Source organism: Ammodytes marinus, assembly GCF_949987685.1.
Source record: "Ammodytes marinus genome assembly, chromosome: 5".
In the NCBI taxonomy this organism is placed as follows: domain Eukaryota; kingdom Metazoa; phylum Chordata; class Actinopteri; order Uranoscopiformes; family Ammodytidae; genus Ammodytes; species Ammodytes marinus.
In genome coordinates, this window is record NC_137234.1 from 9,449,876 (window position 1) to 9,470,257 (window position 20,382).

At 43.1% G+C, this 20,382-nt stretch overlaps 1 protein-coding gene across 2 annotated transcripts in view; it reads left to right on the forward strand.

Moving 5' to 3' along the window:
* Positions 1 to 20,382, forward strand: part of fbln1 (fibulin 1) — a 30,065-nt gene that overhangs the window by 1,271 nt on the left and 8,412 nt on the right. Inside the window, exons 2-16 of one of the 2 annotated variants that reach the window (XM_080027991.1) lie at positions 3,332 to 3,440; positions 5,906 to 6,035; positions 7,869 to 8,028; positions 8,691 to 8,753; positions 8,863 to 8,949; positions 9,300 to 9,437; positions 9,528 to 9,665; positions 9,817 to 9,960; positions 10,055 to 10,180; positions 10,310 to 10,435; positions 10,778 to 10,897; positions 11,168 to 11,299; positions 11,440 to 11,563; positions 16,346 to 16,491; positions 17,811 to 17,951. In XM_080027991.1, the coding sequence (XP_079884117.1) occupies positions 3,332 to 3,440; positions 5,906 to 6,035; positions 7,869 to 8,028; positions 8,691 to 8,753; positions 8,863 to 8,949; positions 9,300 to 9,437; positions 9,528 to 9,665; positions 9,817 to 9,960; positions 10,055 to 10,180; positions 10,310 to 10,435; positions 10,778 to 10,897; positions 11,168 to 11,299; positions 11,440 to 11,563; positions 16,346 to 16,491; positions 17,811 to 17,951 (1,884 nt within the window). Of the gene's footprint in view, positions 1 to 3,331; positions 3,441 to 5,905; positions 6,036 to 7,868; positions 8,029 to 8,690; positions 8,754 to 8,862; positions 8,950 to 9,299; positions 9,438 to 9,527; positions 9,666 to 9,816; positions 9,961 to 10,054; positions 10,181 to 10,309; positions 10,436 to 10,777; positions 10,898 to 11,167; positions 11,300 to 11,439; positions 11,564 to 12,305; positions 14,898 to 16,345; positions 16,492 to 17,810; positions 17,952 to 20,382 lie in introns of those variants that run through there. The other variant, XM_080027992.1, reaches the window with a different exon arrangement.

A 20,382-nucleotide genomic window follows, 5' to 3' on the forward strand; every position in this document is an offset into this window, starting at 1 on the left:
CCATGGTGTGTCTTTACTGTTATGCCCCATGAGTCAGAGGCCAAGTGCTTTGGTATTCCTCGTGAGAACGACCGCTATCTGATAAACAGGACAGCATGGAACAGACAGAGGGGTGTGATTTATACTAAAGCGCCCACAGAGAAGGGGTCAGCCAGGTGTGGTTTGGCCCATATCCCAATGCTCACGGTCGCCCTGGTCACACATGGGCCAGTTTTCACAGTCAGCCACTTCTCTACAAGCTCCCTTCACTGTGAGGAGCATGTGTCACGGGTCATTTTGGAGTCAAATGCAGTCAGATTCACCAGAAAAAGGACCACAACTCCCAGAAGGAACCGTGTTATATCTCATGTAAATACCTTTTCGTAGAGGGGATATAACATTAAAGGTGCACTATGAAGTTTCAGGGGATGGGGATTGTTTACATTTGCAGAGCCAGCCGTTAGTTTACAAAACATATTTTCTCATCATCATACATCAAAACAAATTCATTTTAAGGCACCTGGAACCAAACGTGAGACCAGAGTGTGTCTGTAAACAAAACTGCGGGCTCTGCCGCTGTAAACAACAACAGTGAAACAGTAACTATTCAGGTAGCTTTCTAACTTTAAGTGTTCCAGAGATCCAATGTTCCTGGGAGGAAAGCATGTGTATATTAGGTTATGAGAATATATCTTAGAAAAATGTTCACTTCTCTGACACAGCCAAAGTTACATATCACCTTTAATATGTTGTTGTTTAACCTAGATGGATGGATGGATGGATGGATGGATGGATGGATGGATGGATGGATAGATAGATAGATAGATAGATAGATAGATAGATAGAAAGAAAAACATCCACTTTGTTTATCAGCCTTTTGTTTATCAGCCTTTCGACTTCTCCTAGATTGACAGAAAGCTCCCAATCAAAGCCTGGAGTGCCGCCCGTGAGAGAGATGCACACTGCTGTTGTGATGTGTGGCTGAGGCCAACTACTCTGGGCGGAGCTCCACCAGTGGGCTCATTAAGCCTTGTTTACATGAGGCGTCTAGACACAGGCGAGCCACGTGCTGCTCTGCCAAGACAGAATGGCCCTCACTACCAGCACCGCCATCCAAGATGGAAATCAGCCCCTCTGCAGACAGACAATGCATCACAGAGAGACAGGGAACCGTGGCAGACTACATCTAGCTAGAACCGAAGCACGGCTTGTGCCTGGCGCGCCTCTTTCGATAAAACGGCACCACACAGTTTTAAGGCACTTCTGCTCTTTCAATCATGAGAAAATCAGGTTTGCAGAGCAGCAGTCTGGCGGTGGCGCTGGAATGACTCTGTGATGCCGAGTGGGTTAGGGTTAGTTATCAGCAGAGAGCTTCTGTGGAGAGAGATCTCTATAAATGAGCAGTAATAGAGAGACTATTCTTGTCATTTGAAATATGCACACTGTGTCCCTGGAGAGTAAGATTTTGAGAGTTAGTTATTTTAAATTGGATGTTTTGGGAAAAGGATGTGATTCAGCGGTAATGGTGAAAACACCCAAAACTTGGACAACTTGTATAGAGTTGGGAGAACTGCTTTATGGGAGTTTCTGACTTTAGGTCATCAACACCTTAATATGATGCCTTCATGGCACTAAAACTCCTATCCGTAGGGTTAGCCATTTGGAATCATCCTGCTGTTACTTTGCAAACCGATCGAGATCTTTGACATTCAGGGACAGAGAGAGAGAGAGAGAGAGAGAGAGAGAGAAAGAGAGACCGAGAGAGAGACTAGAGGAACTACTTGGTGGGCCCATGTGAAAAGTTTTTTTAAAATGCCATCTCATTTCATCCAGCTGCTACAAGTTTTATTGGCCAGCGGATTCTGGGATGTGCCAGACCTCCAGAAGTCAGTAGTGAGTCAGCTCAAGTGGCTGCGTAGTAATAAATCCTGTGTCCATATTTACTCCCCCTCTGTGCCAGGTAAATCACCCTGCGTGTAATAGCAACACAGTGTTTTCATGACGTACTTTGCTTCCCTGTATTGCCCACGCCGTTGAAATGACCAGTTGTTTCAGCAAAAACACCAGTTAATTTGAATAAACTCATTGTTATACAACACATCTTGTCTGCAGAACTGGGTTTTTATAACCCCTAAACTTCCTCATAGAAACTAAGTTTGTATCATTTACAAATTATCCATGCAGAAAAACTGCATGTGATGATGACTATTCCTGGTGGAGTTTCATCTTTTGATTTAATGCTTATAATAAAATTCCTCCCCTTCCCTTCTGGGAGAACGCAGCAAATCTATAAAACTGAGGGGCTGCTATTCCAGACACTTGTCCTCCCTACCTAATCTGATGTATCATCTTGTGTTGTTAACGCTCGCCAGACTTCTCGCGGCAGACGCTGCGTCTCATACAGATGGATTTGTTTCAGTGCATTTCACAATCGCTTTTCCCTATAATTAAGAGACATTCAGTCACCGACCGGCAACAACTGGTATTCTTTTTCAATGCATCGACACAAATTTACTTCACAGTGAGTTTGTTTTTCCTTTTTTCTCTCTCTCTCTCCCGGGGGACGCATTGTTAATAACAATTTGGAACACCGATCCTGGTAGGAAAGAAAAAAAAAGTCCAAGGAGCCGAACTGCCAAAGCTATTTCACGTTTGGCAGATGACTGGAACCACAGGCGGATGAATGTACTTGATGTGATTGTGACGGCTGATTGTTTACAGAGTCAAGGCATTCCACGCTCTCTAATCCACAAGCATAAACAGCCAGGTCGCCACAGACTTGGTCGTGCTCCAGTAAAAAAAAAGCCGCTCTTGTGTCTGCAACAACATATCCATCTTTTATTGTCTTTGGCAAATGGATGCCTGCAAGCACTTTAATTTGCCAAGCAGATTTAGAATTTTGTTTTTTCCATCTTGAAGCAGCAAACATTAGGCAACTCGCCTTAGAGGACAATGGCAACACATTTAGTTGGGTTAGATATGCAAGTGTGATCTTAACTCATTAAATTAGGATAAACAGTCTGTCTCTGTCAAATAAATGACCAAGAAACATCCTAAGACAATGCCCAAGACTATACCATTTGATATATTTTGCTTGCAATGAACAGCTGAAAAGGTACACCAAACCAGAGTTAAAGGCGAGTATGTTGACCACCATATGTGTATGCAGACAGGTGCAGATGCAGAAGTGCTCCATCTGGGGTTGGCACATCACTGTCAGTCTTAATGTAGATGTGGGTCCCAATCACCAAATCTGACAGTGCACAATAAATGGCATGTGCATTGAATCATCATCTTTTCATCACGTTTGCACACGCACAAACACACCCTGGGTTGTGTTTAATGTCCGCAGGAGCAGAGCAGATCTCCATAGACGACTGCTGTAAAGATGGCCAAAGGCGTGCCAATGATAATGAAGACTGTGCGTCCCTCCCCCTCATCTCTGAGTCAACCACATGCAGGTAAGCAGGCGCTATCTGCTCCTTTGCTCTCACTCACTCTAAATCTATTAGGGGTGTCACGGTCTCGTTTATAAGTCGGAAATCGATGAAAATGACGCCAACACAATCTTGATCTTCGAGATTTAAGGTGGAATCTTGGGGGCGGTGCTAAATCGACCATTCCACCTTCAATTTCAGAGGTCCAGATCGTGACGTAATTTCAAACAAGCACAAGGTGGTGACACCCCTACCTATAATCTACATACCCTGAGGTTTTAGAGGTCTGGTTAAAAATACATGCCTGGGGGCTTATTTTTAGATTTACAAGTCATTAACTGTTGTACCCTTTATTATGATTTAACATTTTCAATCCTCACCACAGAAGTTCCTGCAGCAGTATTAAGCTCCTGCATTATTGGCCCCGAGAGCTTTGGTCTGTATCATGTATGGGGGAAATGTCTATAGGCCCTTAATGTGAGATTGCTTTACCTTATACCCCCATAAATCTCCGGGCACATTATTCACTTCACGTGAGAGCAGGAAACACTAATAGTGATGGGATAATAACATGTCTGCTGGTAACCCTAGGAGGTGTGCTGCCACAGGTTCAGGGCCATATAAGCCAGGGAGGTCTGTCTCTGTGAACACTGATGGCAAACGCATTGACTGTAGCCACCCAAAGAGAGCCCAAATTTCTCTCAATTATATTGCAAGGGGGGGAGAGAGAGGAAATGGGCAGAGGTTTGTGGGGGAGTGGGAAGGAAAAGGGGTGAGGGGGGGTCAGAGTGGGGACTGTTTCGAAACCCAGGAAATACCTTAGAGGTTAAATGCGACATACAGGGACGATGGAGAGAGCTAGGCAATAACAGGAAATCTAAACGATTACTTCAGACACCAGAGGAAGAAAGAAAAGTATGCAAGAAAAACAGTGGGGAGAAGAAAAAACAGGAGCGCGACTGTGCCCTTAAAAGGTTGTGCAGAGGAGGTGAGCCCAGGCATTGACGTGAATTTGAGAATCCACTTTATGTGGAAAGAGATTTCTGGTAAGGGTTGATAAAGAGGCTTTTTGGAAATGAGAGAAGAGAGGTGAGGGGGTGGCGTTTATGCTCGCTGCCTTGTAAAAAAAACTGCTGTGAGACAGAGATGAAGACCAGACAGAAACAGTCACCCACTCTTAACTGATTGGACAGCAGCGGGGAGCAAATGCTGGATACTACAATGAAATGTGATCGAACACAAACAATAAACCTCCTATGAGGAACTTTTAAATGTTTATAAATCAGTCTCATTTTTCCCTCTGATGATTATAAATGACCTGTGACAGAAAACGAAACCACACTATTTTTATATAGTTTTTTTACAAGTGCCTTTGCTCGGCTCTGCTTTCCCGGGGAACTTAGACAAACGATTTAAGACAGGCAGACCGAAACATCCTGTGTTTTTCTGAACGGTACTCAATCAAAGTTTACTTTGCTTCACCATTGTCAATATTATCAATATACAGTATATCTTACATAGTCAATTACATTACCTCCACGCAATGCATCCTGCGGTCTCTTTTTCACTCGCTTTATAAACAAGCGCTGTAATCATAAAAACACTTTTGTCCAAAGGGGCAGCTACAATGAACACAAACTGAAAGTTCCTCTTAGCTGATACCAGATTTTTTCATAATAATACTCATGTGAGAGGGTGTGCTTGTTCCAAATATTACTTTTGACATTTAAACAGCCATAATATTAATTTGTAGTAATGGATTTTAATCCCTTTGAGATATTTTATGATCTTCATGTGGAGGGAATTCAGGTTATGGTTGGCTGCAATACTTGTTTGTTTCCCCCCTCTACTTTAGGCTGAAAGTATGTCTTAAATGACATGGGTAACAGGTCATCACTGATTTCTAAAGAACAAATGGGATGATTGTGCTCTAGTGATGTCATTGACCCCGAGCAAACTGTATGTACTGTAGCGACTATATTACTCACCTAATTGTTCTCCATCCTCACAGGACACAGCATGTTTATCTGAAGGGAGTGGTGTGTTCAAGTGATATTATTATTATCCGTGTTGTGCCTTCAAAAAGCCTCAATCCCGCCGTGAAGATGTGGAGCTGTGGAGGTGGACAAATGTTGATCCTGGGACCGAAATGTTGGTTTAATTTGGGTCTCAAACAACACAGCGAAGGCCTCGGGGATTGCTGCTCAACCCAGTTTAAGTGCAGTGATGTCAGTGTTGCAAAAGAAAAAACCACAATAAACTTCCAATGGCCTCACTCTCAATTCACATAGGACTAACTCAAGTCACTCAATCCAGGCATTTTTGGTGTGACCACTGCGAGATCCCCTTTGGGCTCGCCTCAGGCTCATTTTTAACAGGCTCCCCTTTAAGGCAGAGTTGTATTGCGCCCGTATAACGTACGTATTATGGACAGGGCGGTAAATAAAACGCACCACCTGTGTTTTTGTTGTGTGTTCTCTTGCCTACAGGATAGTACAGGAGCAGTGCTGTGTAACGGTGCTAGAGGATAACATGTGCACCAGTGGCATCAACACGGCCAAAGGCCAAGGAGACTGCGATTCCTTATTCGCCAACACATGCGAGACCAAGACTACAAAGGTGTGTTTGTGCACGTACATATACAGAACATATGCTATGTTTGTGTGTACATGTCTCTCTCACTGAAAATAATGTACATATAGAGACAAAACGAGGGAATTAAATCACAGTAGTGTGGACCAGAAATCTCCCTCTATTCAATCAGTGTTTCAGTACATCACACTGCAAGACAGTCAGATTGATGAAACCGACGGTGTGCGTTTGTGTGTGTGTGTCTGTGTATGTGTGTGTGTGTGTGTGTGTGTGTATGTTTGTGTGAGTGGGTGTGTGTGTGTGCGCGTCCCGTAAGCAGGATGAGGCATGTCGCTCCGGGGATGGATGGATCTTGTTGCTGTCAGATAGATTATAAATTCAGCTCTGGCTTTAGGATCCTCCTCAGGCTCACTTCCAAAAGTACTTTTGAGTCGTTCTATCTTATTCTTTCTTCTCCCTTAGTGTGCTCCTTTACTTTCATAACATACTGCACATTAACACATCAACACATCACAGATATGAATCTTTGGCAATATGTAGAAAAGAGGCGATGCAAGTTGGTGCACTTTCTCAAAGGATGAGATCATTGTCAGCTGGGCAGCTTGTCTTTTCTTGAGAGACTGTAAAGTGCAGGAGATGGCTCATATTTGGATGAGTAAGGAATGATTTTCACCTATACTCTAACTGGATAAAAGTCACTTTTATTAGTGCATTGCTTCAATACATTTACTTTGGTTTTATGTGGGTTTATGTGCATGACTATTTCCTGGCTGAAGTCGTTGTTGTCAGGGATTTCCCTGTGCCATTTCCAAGAAATACTTCAGTACATTACCTCCCTTAAAACCACAACCTATGAAGATATGTTCATTAGGGAAGTTAAGAGTTGCTGGTAAGTAGATTTAGTTGCCTTTGGACAGAGCCAGGATAAGAGGTTGCCCCTTTTTCTATTCTTCATGCTAAGTTAAGATACAGTGGCTGTAGCTTGATACTTGAAAAACGTACATGAGTGTGCAATCAAGCTTATTAAACTTGTGTCAGGAAATAAAAAAGCATATTTCCCAAAGTGCCAAACCATTTCTTTAACAATGACAACTTGTGGTATATTGCTAGTTTGTAGTATTTTGCAAACATTGCAAATCTAATGGCATTACACAGATACTAGTTTAACTGGCATTATATAAAAAAAAAGTTATTATTTGGCCATTATTGAATATGCCAAGCCATGGACTGTATTCAGCTTCTACTGTTTATTGTTTAGACTGCCCAGAAAATTTTTCCTTTCCTGAAGTTAAAAACAGTATTTTAGGACAGGGTCAAAGTCACAGACATAAGCCCACACACATACACAAACACAGACAGACAGACAGAGCAGCAGTAGCCGCAAGGTTACATTTCAGGTGTACTGTGTACCCTCATTGGGCCAAACTGAAACACAGTGAAACCCTCCCCCACACTCGGCACCTTTCATTTCCTTCTCCAAATGACAGCACCAGTCTGCCATGATGATTGAGTGGGCGTTCTTCGGCCTGAGGGGATGATGTCATCTCATCACTGTCTTGTCCGTCCGTCTTGCTCACTGACATAAATGCTTTTTTTTCTTTTCACCCCTTTGGCTTGTCTTCTCCATCAACCTCCTTTTCTGACAGTCTGGTTGATTGAGAGCTTGGCTTTTCGACTGAATTACGACCGGCCCCATTTGTCAGTGTACAAGCCTTTCCTACTAACAGTATTTTACCATCCTACACACCATCCCACAATCTCCATTTCCTTTTGGTTTCACTTGCAAAAAGGAGTTGAGTTGGGTGATAATTTTCTGTGATAGTGTTGTTTTTTACTCCTTTCTTTTCCCCTGTTCTGTAGATGTGCTGTCACTGTTGTCTTCTGGGGAAGGCTGCCCAGGAGCACGGCCTATCCTGTGACCAAGACCTGTCCTTGGGCTACCAGTGTGGCCTGGTGTCCCGGGCCTGTTGTGTCGATGGATCCCCAGACAATCAGACCACACCCACTGGGCAAACTAAATGTGGGTAAAAAAAAAATAAGAAAGGAAAAGCCTGAAGTTGGCTAAGTGTTTGTTGGCATCAGACAGCTAACTTTACAGCAAGGGTAGAAAAGTACAGTAAGCAGGAAACTTGTACCCAACCACATGTGATTTCTGAAAATATTGGAGGAGGGACATAAGCGGAAGGATATGTCAGTTTACAAATTAAAGTGCCGCTGGTCTTTTCAAACATGAGGCCGCATTGCCCCCTGCTGAATATATGCTGCCATTGCTTTTTGGTCATCACTTAAAGATTTCAGGAGTTAATCAGCGATGATGCTCAAAGAAGAAATGTATCCAAAGGTTGCTCATGTACACTGCAGCAAAATAAATTAAAACATACAACAAAAAAGAGAAACAAAGATACCCTCATTTCAACTTCTCAGTTATGAGGATTTGCAACTTTTATATATTTTTTTGAATGGTACATTAAATGTTCAAAATAGACGCCACCTGGGCCTGTTTTTCTTTTTTCTTTTCTTTTTTTTAAAAAATTAGATTTAATAGGCCAAACAATTATTGCTTGAGCGATTGAGAAGGTAAAATGTCACAATAATGGTCATTTGTTGGTCTCAGGGCTGCTTTGATAAAATGACTGATATATATAAACATATTTATGAGCATGTTTTTTCTCCCTCACACAGTACCAAATGAAGATGATACCAAAGAAAATGGAGATAATTCAGTGTTGAGTGATCAGTGCAAAGGTATAATATCATTCGCTGATAAACTGCTTTCTACGCCTGACTGATTGAATCTTGCAAATGCAGCGATACATTCTCAAAGCCTGTTTCAGCACTTTTTTCTTTCTTTCAGGGCAATGTGCTCATCGCTGTGTTGGCAATAACACCTGCGCCTGCCTCAAAGGTTACAAACTCAATTCAGATGGAAAGAGCTGTGAGGGTAACTAGTCCTATTCCTCTCCTTCTGCATGTACTGTGTGTCATTCTAAATGAATGATTAAAACTTCAACGAGTGAAGTTCAAAGACTATCCGTTTTGTATTTAATGTCTGCAATATGATGAATTATTTAAATTTGGGTAAATATATGATTTCTTAATTGTGAAAAGTGTGTGTGCTTTCATGTATGTTTTGTATGTATATGTGTTATGTTATGTTTGTCTTGAGAAAAAAAATTCAATGTGTGTGACAAATGCATTAGAGCACCGAATAAAACATTTGAATATTGAATGTAAATATTGTAAAGATCAGCACAATAGGAGAATCTTTTTGCTTTCAAACACTACACTCAGATATCAACGAGTGTTTGCTGGGATCCGGCAACTGTCGTGGAGGAGAGCGCTGTATCAACACAGAGGGCGCGTTCCGTTGCCAGAGAGAGGTCAGCTGTGGGACTGGCTATGAACTCACTGACAACAACAAATGCAACGGTCAGTTTTGGCTCTGTTACTGTGTATCTGATTGATTTGGTTTTGGGTGATGTGTTAACTGGTCATTTTTCCTGCAATGTCTTTACCCAGATATTGACGAGTGTGAGAATGGTATCCATAACTGTGGCCCGGAGTTTCAGTGCCAAAACAGCCAGGGGTCGTTCCGTTGTCTCCCCAAGGACAAGTGTGGTGACGGCTTTATCCAGGACGCCCTCGGCAAATGCATTGGTAAGCAACATAGTACAGCAGCCTTCATCAACAGTAGCAGGAACATATTTTACCTGCATATTTTAGGGGATTTTTCAGGTGGTCAGCCAGAGTTTTTGTTTCTGGAGCTTTCTGTTCATAATTTAACATTGTCTTTTCTGTCTGTTTTCAGATATCAATGAATGTGTCAGCCAGACGGGGCCGTGCACCAGAGGTCAGCTCTGTATCAACACAGTTGGCTCCTACGCGTGTCACAGGCAGTCTGTTAACTGTGGTCGAGGATACCACCTCAATGAAGAGGGCTCACGATGCGTTGGTACGGCGCTCCATTCCTAGCCAACAAAGCATCGCACTAGCATACACTATGTGCTTATCATGATGTTCTTTGTTGTTTAAATCCCCCTCCGCAGATATTGACGAGTGTAAGGAACCTGACAAGTACTGTACAGGTCACTCTTGTATCAACCTGGTGGGCTCCTACCGCTGTGAGTGTGAGCTTGGCTACATCTTCAACAGCATGAGCCGGACTTGTGAGGGTAAGCAGTTTGTAGATTTCGTTTGATTGCCTTACAAAAGTATCTAAATCCCAAATGTATCCTCTGCTTGTAAATTAAACTAATTCAGTAAATGTATCTAGCTTCTTACTGTGGCATATTGTGTTGCAGATATTAATGAATGCAGGCACTATCCTGGCCGCCTGTGCGCTCATAAGTGCGAGAACACTCCGGGAAGCTATAAGTGTAGCTGCACCACTGGCTTCAAGATAGCCGGTGACTCCAGGAACTGTGATGGTAAGACAAGTGTATAATGCAGGGGATAACATTCCAATATGGGCTATCTATAACATTCACACATAGGGCCTAAGGAACTCAAAGTACCACATTTTTATATCCATAGCTGTTGCTTGTGTTTTCACAATACACTGACAACTATCGATATGGAGACCAACAGACCGGAGAGCATTTCACCAGTAATTCTGTTAAAACTGACAATTCATGGCCTATGTGAAAGTTTTTTAACCATTGAAAATCATTCACATAGTAGATATTGCGCACCTGCAGAGAGTCGAATCCTTCCCTATTCCCTTTTTTCCCCCCGCAGTGGTCTGTATTGTTTTTTCTCTCTGCGTGTAGATTTGAATGAATGTGAGAGCAACCCATGCAGTCAAGAGTGTGCCAACGTGTACGGGTCCTACCAGTGTTACTGTCGCCGTGGCTACCAGCTCAGTGACATCGACGGCCTGACCTGTGAAGGTAAAATGGAAACGTTTTAACAGCCATTTACAGGAATACGTGTAAATATTTTGAAAGATTTTTCACTTTCCTTCTGTGTATGTTAAAAGTTGCGGGTGCGATAGATCTTTTGAGCTTACATCTAATATGTGTGTAAGCATACGTTAAAGCAAACTATTAGATATTAGACACTGATGCTAAGTATGTTACCAACAAATTATAAGCTGCTAATATTTCTTAAATTCACTCTCCGGTTTGACTTGTTTTTCTGCGTCTCTGTGCTATTTTTAGATATAGACGAGTGTGCCCTGCCCACTGGAGGTCATATTTGCACCTATCGCTGTCACAACACCCCTGGCAGCTTCCACTGTGCCTGTCCTATCAATGGCTACACCTTGTCACCCAATGGACGCAGCTGTCAGGGTAAGCTTTACTGTAGTCTTACGTGTGATGGTTGCACAATGATGTATGATGAATGATGAATTTTAGTTTGAATAAAAAAAAGTTAATTTTGTAAATGTTTTGAACACGCATTATTTCACTTTTCGGTCTTTCCGCTATAGATGTTGATGAATGTGTGACGGGAACACACACATGTCTGGAGAATCAGAGCTGCTTTAATGTACAGGGAGGATTCCGATGCCTGTCCTTTGATTGTCCAAACAACTACCGGCGCGCTGGAGAGACGTGAGTACCCGCATTGTGTCTATCTCTGTTGCACACACTGTTGCTGAACAAGACGCACATTCATTTTTAATAGACACAACTTTAATGTGCCTCCTGTGCTCATAGCAATATGAGAATGAATAGTCGGACACAGACATCAACAGAAAACCTCGCACACATAAACGCTCCCAAAGCAAGGTCCATGTCCCCTTACAGTCAAGTCTGAACGGTCATCCTACCAAGGGCTTTTCAACTATACACCTATTACCTCAGTATGGATCAAGGCTCTGCATGTCTTCTGGAAAGACCTCAGAAAATATTCATTCTGCTCTAGCATGTTCTGTTGTTTTAGAATGATGAAATGCATTGTGGATTTTTTTTCGCATTGGCTCAATTATAGTAGAGGCTGTGTATGATCACCCCGTTATGGAGGCACCATTCTGTGCATGTAAAAGCACTTTGAGCTGCATACTATGTATGAAGGGTGCAATACGAAAAAGAAAAAAATTATAATTTTGTTTACCAGTGACATAACTTCTTGCATGATCCCACAGAGGGCACCATGACTGGCCTGTAGTAGTAGTATTAGGCTGCAGGGTTGATGTTCCCATTCCCACTGCATGCCATGCACGGCAAATTGAATTTACACCTGGTCTCTCTCTCTCTTTCTCTTCTTTTCCCCCTCTGTGCTTGTTTTGTTCTGTCTTGCCCCTGTCCTTCCCCCCACGGACCCCCCCCCCCCCACCCACCTCTGTCTTTGCAGTCGATGCGAACGCTTGCTTTGCGATGAGTCTGTGGAGTGCCTGGCCACGCCCATGAGAATAACCTACTACCAGCTCACCTTCCCCACCAACATCCCCGTCTTCACCAACATCTTCCGCATGGGCCCCTCCCACACCATGGCCGGCGACGACATCCAAATCGCCATCACCGACGGCAATGAGGCCGGCTTCTTCAAGACGGAGCGGGTGTCCACTGGCGGGGTCATGTCGGTGGCCAAGCTCATCAACAAGCCACAGGACTTTGAGCTGTCCGTGGAGCTCCGGCTGCGTCGCTACGACAGCGTTAGCACATACCTCGCCAAAGTGCTGGTGTTTGTCACCCAGGACGAGCCCAGAGTCCCTTACAGTCCCCTACTAGAATAACCGCAAGAGCTCCATCTAGGGTTATGATGTAGTAGTCTACTACACTCTTAAAAAGAGGATGTGTCATTTTCAAATGCATTTTCTATGTTGGAGACAGGCAACACAAGTACACAAAATGCTTGCAAGATGACCATGCAGTAGGTTGATGGCAAGGCAGATGATTGCAGAATGTACTGCATAGATATAGGCAGGTAAATATAAAAATAAATGAACATTAGCATTTAGGGATTAGCGGTATTCATCTTTATAACCAAAAGTCATTCATGTTTCTTTCATTCATCGATATATGTCATTAGGTTAAGGTCCGCCTACAAATGTGAGTAAAATGTATCAGCTTAAGGTCTCTTTAACCTACTGTACTTGCGGGCCCTGGGGCAAAAATGCGCTGCGGGCTTCAAATGACCACTGAACCTCCTTTTATGTGCACTCTACTAAATCACTACATATTACTGTTCAACGATCAACGTCTGCTCAAGATGACACATCCATTTTTAGGAGTGGATATGTCAAAACAACACAACCAGAAGCACAGTTTTTAGTACCATAGCATTTCACATAATCAAGAATTCATCATTAGAATTACGGATCATTATTCAGCAGTATGAATTAGGTGCAATTGAATGTATTTTCTCGGTAAGGCATTGTGATAGCCGCTAGGTGGCGGTCTAGGTCAGGGAAACTAATAAGAATGGTAATGACCCAAGTCTTCCTTCAACTGAGTGTAATTTGATGATGGTTGCATGATAAAGTCTGACGTTTTGCAGTATTTTATGGTTTATGTGTTGGATGAACAGTTTTCTATTAAAAATGGAATAGAAATAACACATGTTCAAGTAAAATTCAGTTCTTGATAATGGAGCATTGTGGGGTTTAATCAAATACAGCAAAGGGAGCAGCTGGAATGCGAGGCCAATTCACAGATGGAGGCACGAATATTTCCTCGCATAGTTTCATATTACTATTATTCCTACATCGAGTTGAGAGGGAATAAAACGATACAAGCAAATCTCTTGTAATGCATATAAAGTTATGGTACATTCTGTGTTCTGAGTGTAAAAAGGGCCGCGTGATGACAACAATCTATACAAAATATCTTTTAATACACATTCTAACACTAGAAAACGACTGATTTGATCAATTATGTTATTAGTTATTATTGGTTATTATGTAGTAAATAGTCTCGCAAAGCCAGACCAAACTACAATGTTGTAAATAAACAAAAAAAAAAGCAAAATATCAAATCTTTTACTAAAAACCCTCCAGTTATATACCATAGCCCATTTAGTGTGTATATACATATATATAAACACCTCAAATTCCATTACTTTTGAATTAAAGTAATTCCACATCCCCAAATTATAGTTACAAATGTGCCAGAGTTGGGACTTTATTGCATTGTTACTCCCACTTCCCAAACATCAGTTACCTTGCACCGCAAATACATCTTTTTGTGGCAGTTATTTTCATGCACATCCCTTTAGCTCCCATTACGTTTCGGTCTTAATGCGAAATGCACATCTTTCCACTGCATACTGCGGGTGTAAACCCCAAAGCAGACAGATAATCCAAATGAAGGCTGAGTAAGTGACACGCGATGGGATGCAGTGGCAAAGGAGAGGGAAATGTGCACCAGCAGGAGCAAGTATAAATAGTTTGACATGCTGTGAGGCTGCTGCCCGAGGGCTGTGGCTTATAATAACTGTAAATTCAGATGTCCTGGGTTCCTCCTGTCCTGAGCTGTCAGGCCTATAGGGATGCACTCGGTCCCTAGTGGGGATATCCTTAAAATAAGAACATAGTGGCGCGCATTAGGTTTTTTCCTCCCCTTTGACATTGAGTTATGGGGCTCTGGGCTCTGGCCGGTGGTCTGAACAATTTGCGGTGCAGCAACATCACCGCGCACAGAATGAATGATGCCCTGCAGTGTTTGTGTTGGGGCGTTATCAATGTGCCGACTATAAATAATAATTACCAAAAAAATAAAAGGCCCTGCGCTTGACCAGAGGACTTTCATCCAAATAGTCTGTTTTTCTTTCTGGTCTGAAAGTATTGGGGTTTTTCTCCTGGGCTGGGCCACGTGAGGCATGGGGAGATGAAGAAGACGTGCATTTGTGCATGAACGTGCGCACACACATTCACACACACACACACACACACATGCTCAAGCATGTTTGCATGCACAGAGGCACACATGCACAAACGAACGAACACACACACACACACACATATGGGCATTTTCTATGCGGACACACACATGCATTTGCAGACATATGTTGTAATTAGCTCCACTTGCTGCCCTGTGCTTTGAAGTGCCCGTCTGTGTGTAAAGGGGCGGTTCACCCTGGGTCATTATCTTCTCGTAAATTTGACTCTGTACCCCAACGGAGCTTTCACCTCGTCCTCTAGAGCCCCGCACGAGTCTCTCTGCTGCTCAGGCCCGTGGTATTATAAACTAGAAGAACATTTTGTGGGTTTGGCCTGGGCCAAAGCAAAACTTGGACCCACCCGCTAATTGCTAATTACAAGCCCCTACCCAGTGGTGGCTTGGACTTTTTGTCAGGGGCTTCTCTCCTTGCTCTCCATGGAAGGAGCCCTGCAACCCAAGATGGGCCTGGGCTCTGAGCTGCAGCCTTTAGGTCCCCCGAGGAGCGCCAGAGATCCCCGGCCCATGACTCCAGTGTGGCTCTACGGCTGCCATGCACATTAACTTATACATGGCAACATGGCTGTTTTTATAACCCAATATTAACCGTGCACTGACATGTCTCCTTTGTGAAGAGCAAGCTTGAATTTTAACCTAGTGGATGTCAAAGTTTAGGCTTTTTTTTGTTTCAATAGCTCTCTCTTGCTATCACGAGTTCCTCGTCGTTTCAAAGACGAACTCTTGATTTATGAGATTGTTAATGCCTTAGAAACCTCTCTCAAAGTCTTATGTGGCAGACAGGTAGTGAATAGCGATACTTCAGGTGGTTAGCTTTAGGAGCCAGCGGAGGCCCTCCATTCCCCCCTACGACCTGTCACTGATTAGTCTGTGGAATAAACAAAGCCCTAAATAATAGGATGAGAGCTGCCCTGGGGAGAGGCTGGGGAGTTGTCTAGTCATGTTGCTCACAATTTAGGAGTCTTTTAGAACACTCCCTCGCCCCATAAATCCTCCTCAAGAGATTATCTGATGTGAAGCCCGGGATGCTCAGCAAATCCACATATTTTCCTGAGCAGGTTGTGGATCATTCTCTGTGAATGTAGTAATTAATTTCCCACACAGCTCGAAAAAAGTGCATCATGAAAAGCATCAATGGCAGCAGAGCTAGTCTCCACAAGCTTTAAAAAGTTCAAATGAGCTTTAGTCAACAATCAACATTGTTCCAAACTACATTGAATTTGATTGTTTTGGTGCTGACTGCCATATCCAGTATTCATGCTGTCTTGTTCAGATATTGTTTGTGCGGCGTGCATTGGTGATGTCCCACTGAGTTCTTGATTTTGCAGTGGGCTGCACCCAAGGATGCCCTGTTATTGTAAGCTTTGGAAACCAAAGGCGGTTTGTGGGCTCTGAAGTCTTTATATAGACTTTACCTAAAGGTCAGAGGCCATGTGTGTGTTTGTGTTTTCTTTTCTTTGTGTGTGTGTGTGTGTGTGTGTTTGTTCTCTCCTTTAGACTGGCGAGGCTTGAACGCTCTGACACCATTCGCTGTATAAAGAACTGTCAGCCCAATGACGTCGCCTGTGTTCTGGATCGCACGCACTCAGTGTCCCACACCTTTATCTCCTTGCCCACCTTCAGAGAATTCACAACGCCAGAGGGTGGGTACAAGTCCATTTCTCTCTGTGAGCACTGATGACCTCTGGAGTAATCCAGATAGACAAAGACACAAAAGAAAGTGTTGGACGAAATGTATTCACGTTTCCTGCAAGAGAGTTCAATGGGGAATGAACAAGTCTTAAACGAAGAGTTCATCATTTTGGGAAATATGCTTATTCCCCCTTTTTTTTGCCAAGAGTTAGATGAGCAAATCGATACCACTCTCATAATTGTAGGGTAATTATGAGGCTTTAGCCGGTAGCTGGTTAGCTATAGTTTAAACTAAGGACTGGAAACAGGGGGAAACCTGGTAACAATCACTTTTTAAACTCACTTCCATGCAAATATGTACAAAAAACTAAATGTAAAAATGTGATTTCTACAAGATGTTAGTTGGTATATTTCCCTAATCTATCCAACAAAGTTTAGCTATAGCTTCTGGCTGTAGTCTACTCTTGTTTTACAGATACAAAAGTGTAATGCAAGTTTTCATCAATAAGAAGGCAAATTAATCTATTTTCCAAATGTTTAACATATAATCTCCCCTAAAATGTGTTCTGTTTTATTCTAAGGTTTCACTTACCCATAGGGCCAATATTGAGGCTTTATTTTCTGATAGAAATCTCCTATAAAACCCTTGGAAATAACAGAACATAACATTTGAAAACTTGATGACTTGTGTTTTTTGTTTGTGTGTGTGTGTGTGTGCGTGTGTCAGTGTGTTCCTTAGCCCATTTTTTCCCTCCTACTTAATCTCCCTTAATCTCTCAGCTCCCATTAAATGCATTTCCCTGCAGTTGTCACAATCTATATGACTACCTCTGACCCCCAAATGAGCTATTCCATGATGTGTCGCTATGCAGTCCGGGCTTGGCTGGCTGGCTGGCTGGCTGGCTGGCTGGCCCACACCAGCGAGTAAGTGCCACGCTGGTTGTATACGAGGAACCCCGGTAATCACTTGCAGACAGTGACAGCTGACAAGCATCTATTGGCTGGCATGCAGTGCACGTTTCAGACACACTCATGCTCAACGTCACGGGGAGTTAAGCTCTTGTCATTTCTCATAAGCTATGAGTCGGGGTGTAAAAGACTGGAGGCCGCTCAGCTGAACAACAGTATTGCAAAAACTCAACCTTCCTGTGACCCTCCTATGGTGTACAACAAACACAGACCTTTCCATCTTCCTTTTGATTGTCTTTCTGTTTGTCAAAAAAAGAAAAGAAAAGAAAAGCAAGAGTTTGTACAGTTGGCTTGACGGTGCAATCCCAGTGTGATTTGAACCCCTAAAATGTTTTTGTATCTAATTGCTTTCTTCCAATAGAGATTGTTTTCCTGAGAACCACGGTGCCGGTTTACGGGACCTATCACTTGGGAACGTACAACGTCCAGTTTGACATCCTGGAGGGCAACGTGGATAACGCCTTCGACATCATCAAGCGGGTCGAGAATGGAATGTATGTGGGTGAGTATATACACGGGGGATTTGACTTTACTTTGCGTGTCGTGAGATCTGGATGAAAGTAGAACAAACATTTGCCAAAAGCAGATTTTTTTAAATGTGCCACCCCGACAGGCTTCATGAATAGACATTGCATTTTCTTTTTTTTCTTAACCAATAAGTCATTTTGAAATAAAGTTGTGTATTTTCTTTCTTTCTTTCTTTCTTTCTTTCTTTCTTTCTTTCTTTCTTTCTTTCTTTCTTTCTTTCTTTCTTTCTTTCTTTCTTTCTTTCTTTCTTTCTTTCTTTCTTTCTTTCTTTCTTTCTTTCTTTCCTTTCCTTTTTTTTTTTACAAATCAAACCCACTTGTGCACATTAAGACGGGACAAAAAGCAGAACAATCTCCCATTAGGAAAGTCTGGATGCCCTGACATGAGTACATCTGACACGGCCTGTTATGCTCTTTGCTGTGTGGCGGCATCATGTAGCTGTCATCGTCTTAACGGGGGCTCTTGGTGTCTGTGTCTTTTGGCGAGCTGTCCCTCGGAGACAGACAAAGGCCTGTTTCTAGTCTCGACCAAATATTTCGGCATCCATTTTCACAGTCTTGTGGTCAAACAAAGTACCATTAAATTCACTTATCTATGGCTACGCGTATCCCCAAGCAGATCGTTACTTTCCACAGCAACAACTTGCGGTGGTCTGAACGGTATAGAAAGAGAGTGCATACATCCACACTCCTGTGTTCACATGCTCATATGCGTGAGTGATTGCAGTTGACAAGCAGTACATCATAACTACCTGATCAGCAACCGCCGGCATGCAAACACAGAGCCATGCGCTATAGTTCAAGTATAGGAGCAGCAGACAACCATCTCCAGTGATGTGTGTAACAACAACACATGTTTGGGTAGAATCTCTCCCCAATCCTCTAGTCTGGTGGTGACCCAAGGTTTGCTACACGCCTGTTGGAGAGCTGAACTGAGCCTTGGCCCTGGGATGAGGGTGTTGTGAGCCTAAGGGATGACACATTGTTGGGCCCATCGATGTGTTTTGTTTTGCTTTTTGCTTTTTGCCGAGATGCAGGCAGGGTGGTGGTAGTGGAAGGACAGCGTCTTCATCATCTTCTCCTCTCGCTAACAGATGAAGGGATGGCCTGTCAGTATGGCCATCTGTTTTTACAGAATGAAAGAAAGAGATGGAGGGATGAGGAGGAGGACAGGGGTGTGTGACTGTCACTGGTTCAGGCTGGACTGTGGGCGCACGCAAGTGTTCTCTGTCTTGTGCACTTGCAGAAACAGATGTGCGCGCCTATCAAACCGATCCAAATTCACACTAAGACATGAGAGAAACATGTTTATATGTTTATAACCAGCAATATTTCACATAATCCCCTGTTAAAGCAGTTATAATTATATCGCGCTGTCTTATAATGGTATGCTTTTATTGCAATGTGCCATGGCGTAATGCTGCTTGAGTGATACAACTGTTTTCTGTAATATATCGTCTAGCGAGTGTGTCTGTGTGCGTGTGAATAAAGAGGATTTGGAAGAAATTCCCTGTTTACAATGCAGCTCATTTGCAAGGGCAAGTATGCATGTGTGCGCACAAGGGAGGAGAGGCAGCAGTAATGAAATTGCAGCGACAGAAAGACAAAGTGAGAGACTGTGATTCAATGAAAAAGGAAAGAGAGAGAGAGAGAGAGAGAGAGAGAGAGAGAAACAGAGAGAAAATATGTGCAGAAGTAATCCCGGGCGCTTTTGCTTCATGTGGTTAAATGTATTGTTCCATTTCCCCACGCTAGGCTTCAGTGTCTCGCCGAGCATTAGGGCACTTAAACCGGCGACCACATGAGAGGCCTGTTTGTGAGGAGCCACTTCTCTCACAAACCCATTGGATGCTTATTGGATGCAGCTCTGGCATGTTAGCACCAGTAGCTCATCACGTATCCCAAATGGAGGCCTTCTGCGCTAAGGCCTTTGGTCAGTGACCGAGTGCTCGCTGTGAAGTGTGCGGCGTCCACAGTGCGATGAAGGCCCTTCTTGGCTTTTATTTAGTGGGTTCATGTGCTGCTTGCTGCTGGTGCTTTGGCCCACAGACGCTGCTGTTGCGCAACCATTGTATGAGGCTTTGCTGACGTGTCACTTAAGGAAGCTCAGTTTCCAGTATCTCCAGTGTCTCCAACAACAGTGGTATTAAAGCTTTTGGCTTTTGGTGGGATGCTAAGAGTCACAGACATTGAGGCTCCAGCTAATGAACAATTGTGTGAGAGCTCAAACTAACTGCGGCCATTATTTTTGGCCACTTTTTGTGTTTTTTCGAACGGGACAAAAGAGGCAATTAGGGAACCCTCGGAATGCGTTGTTAACTTGGCAAAGTATTCTTAAAAAGTTTGATTGGCTGACACTCTTTTCCCGACTTCCTACACACAATTTTTTAATGCATGCAGTGTTAG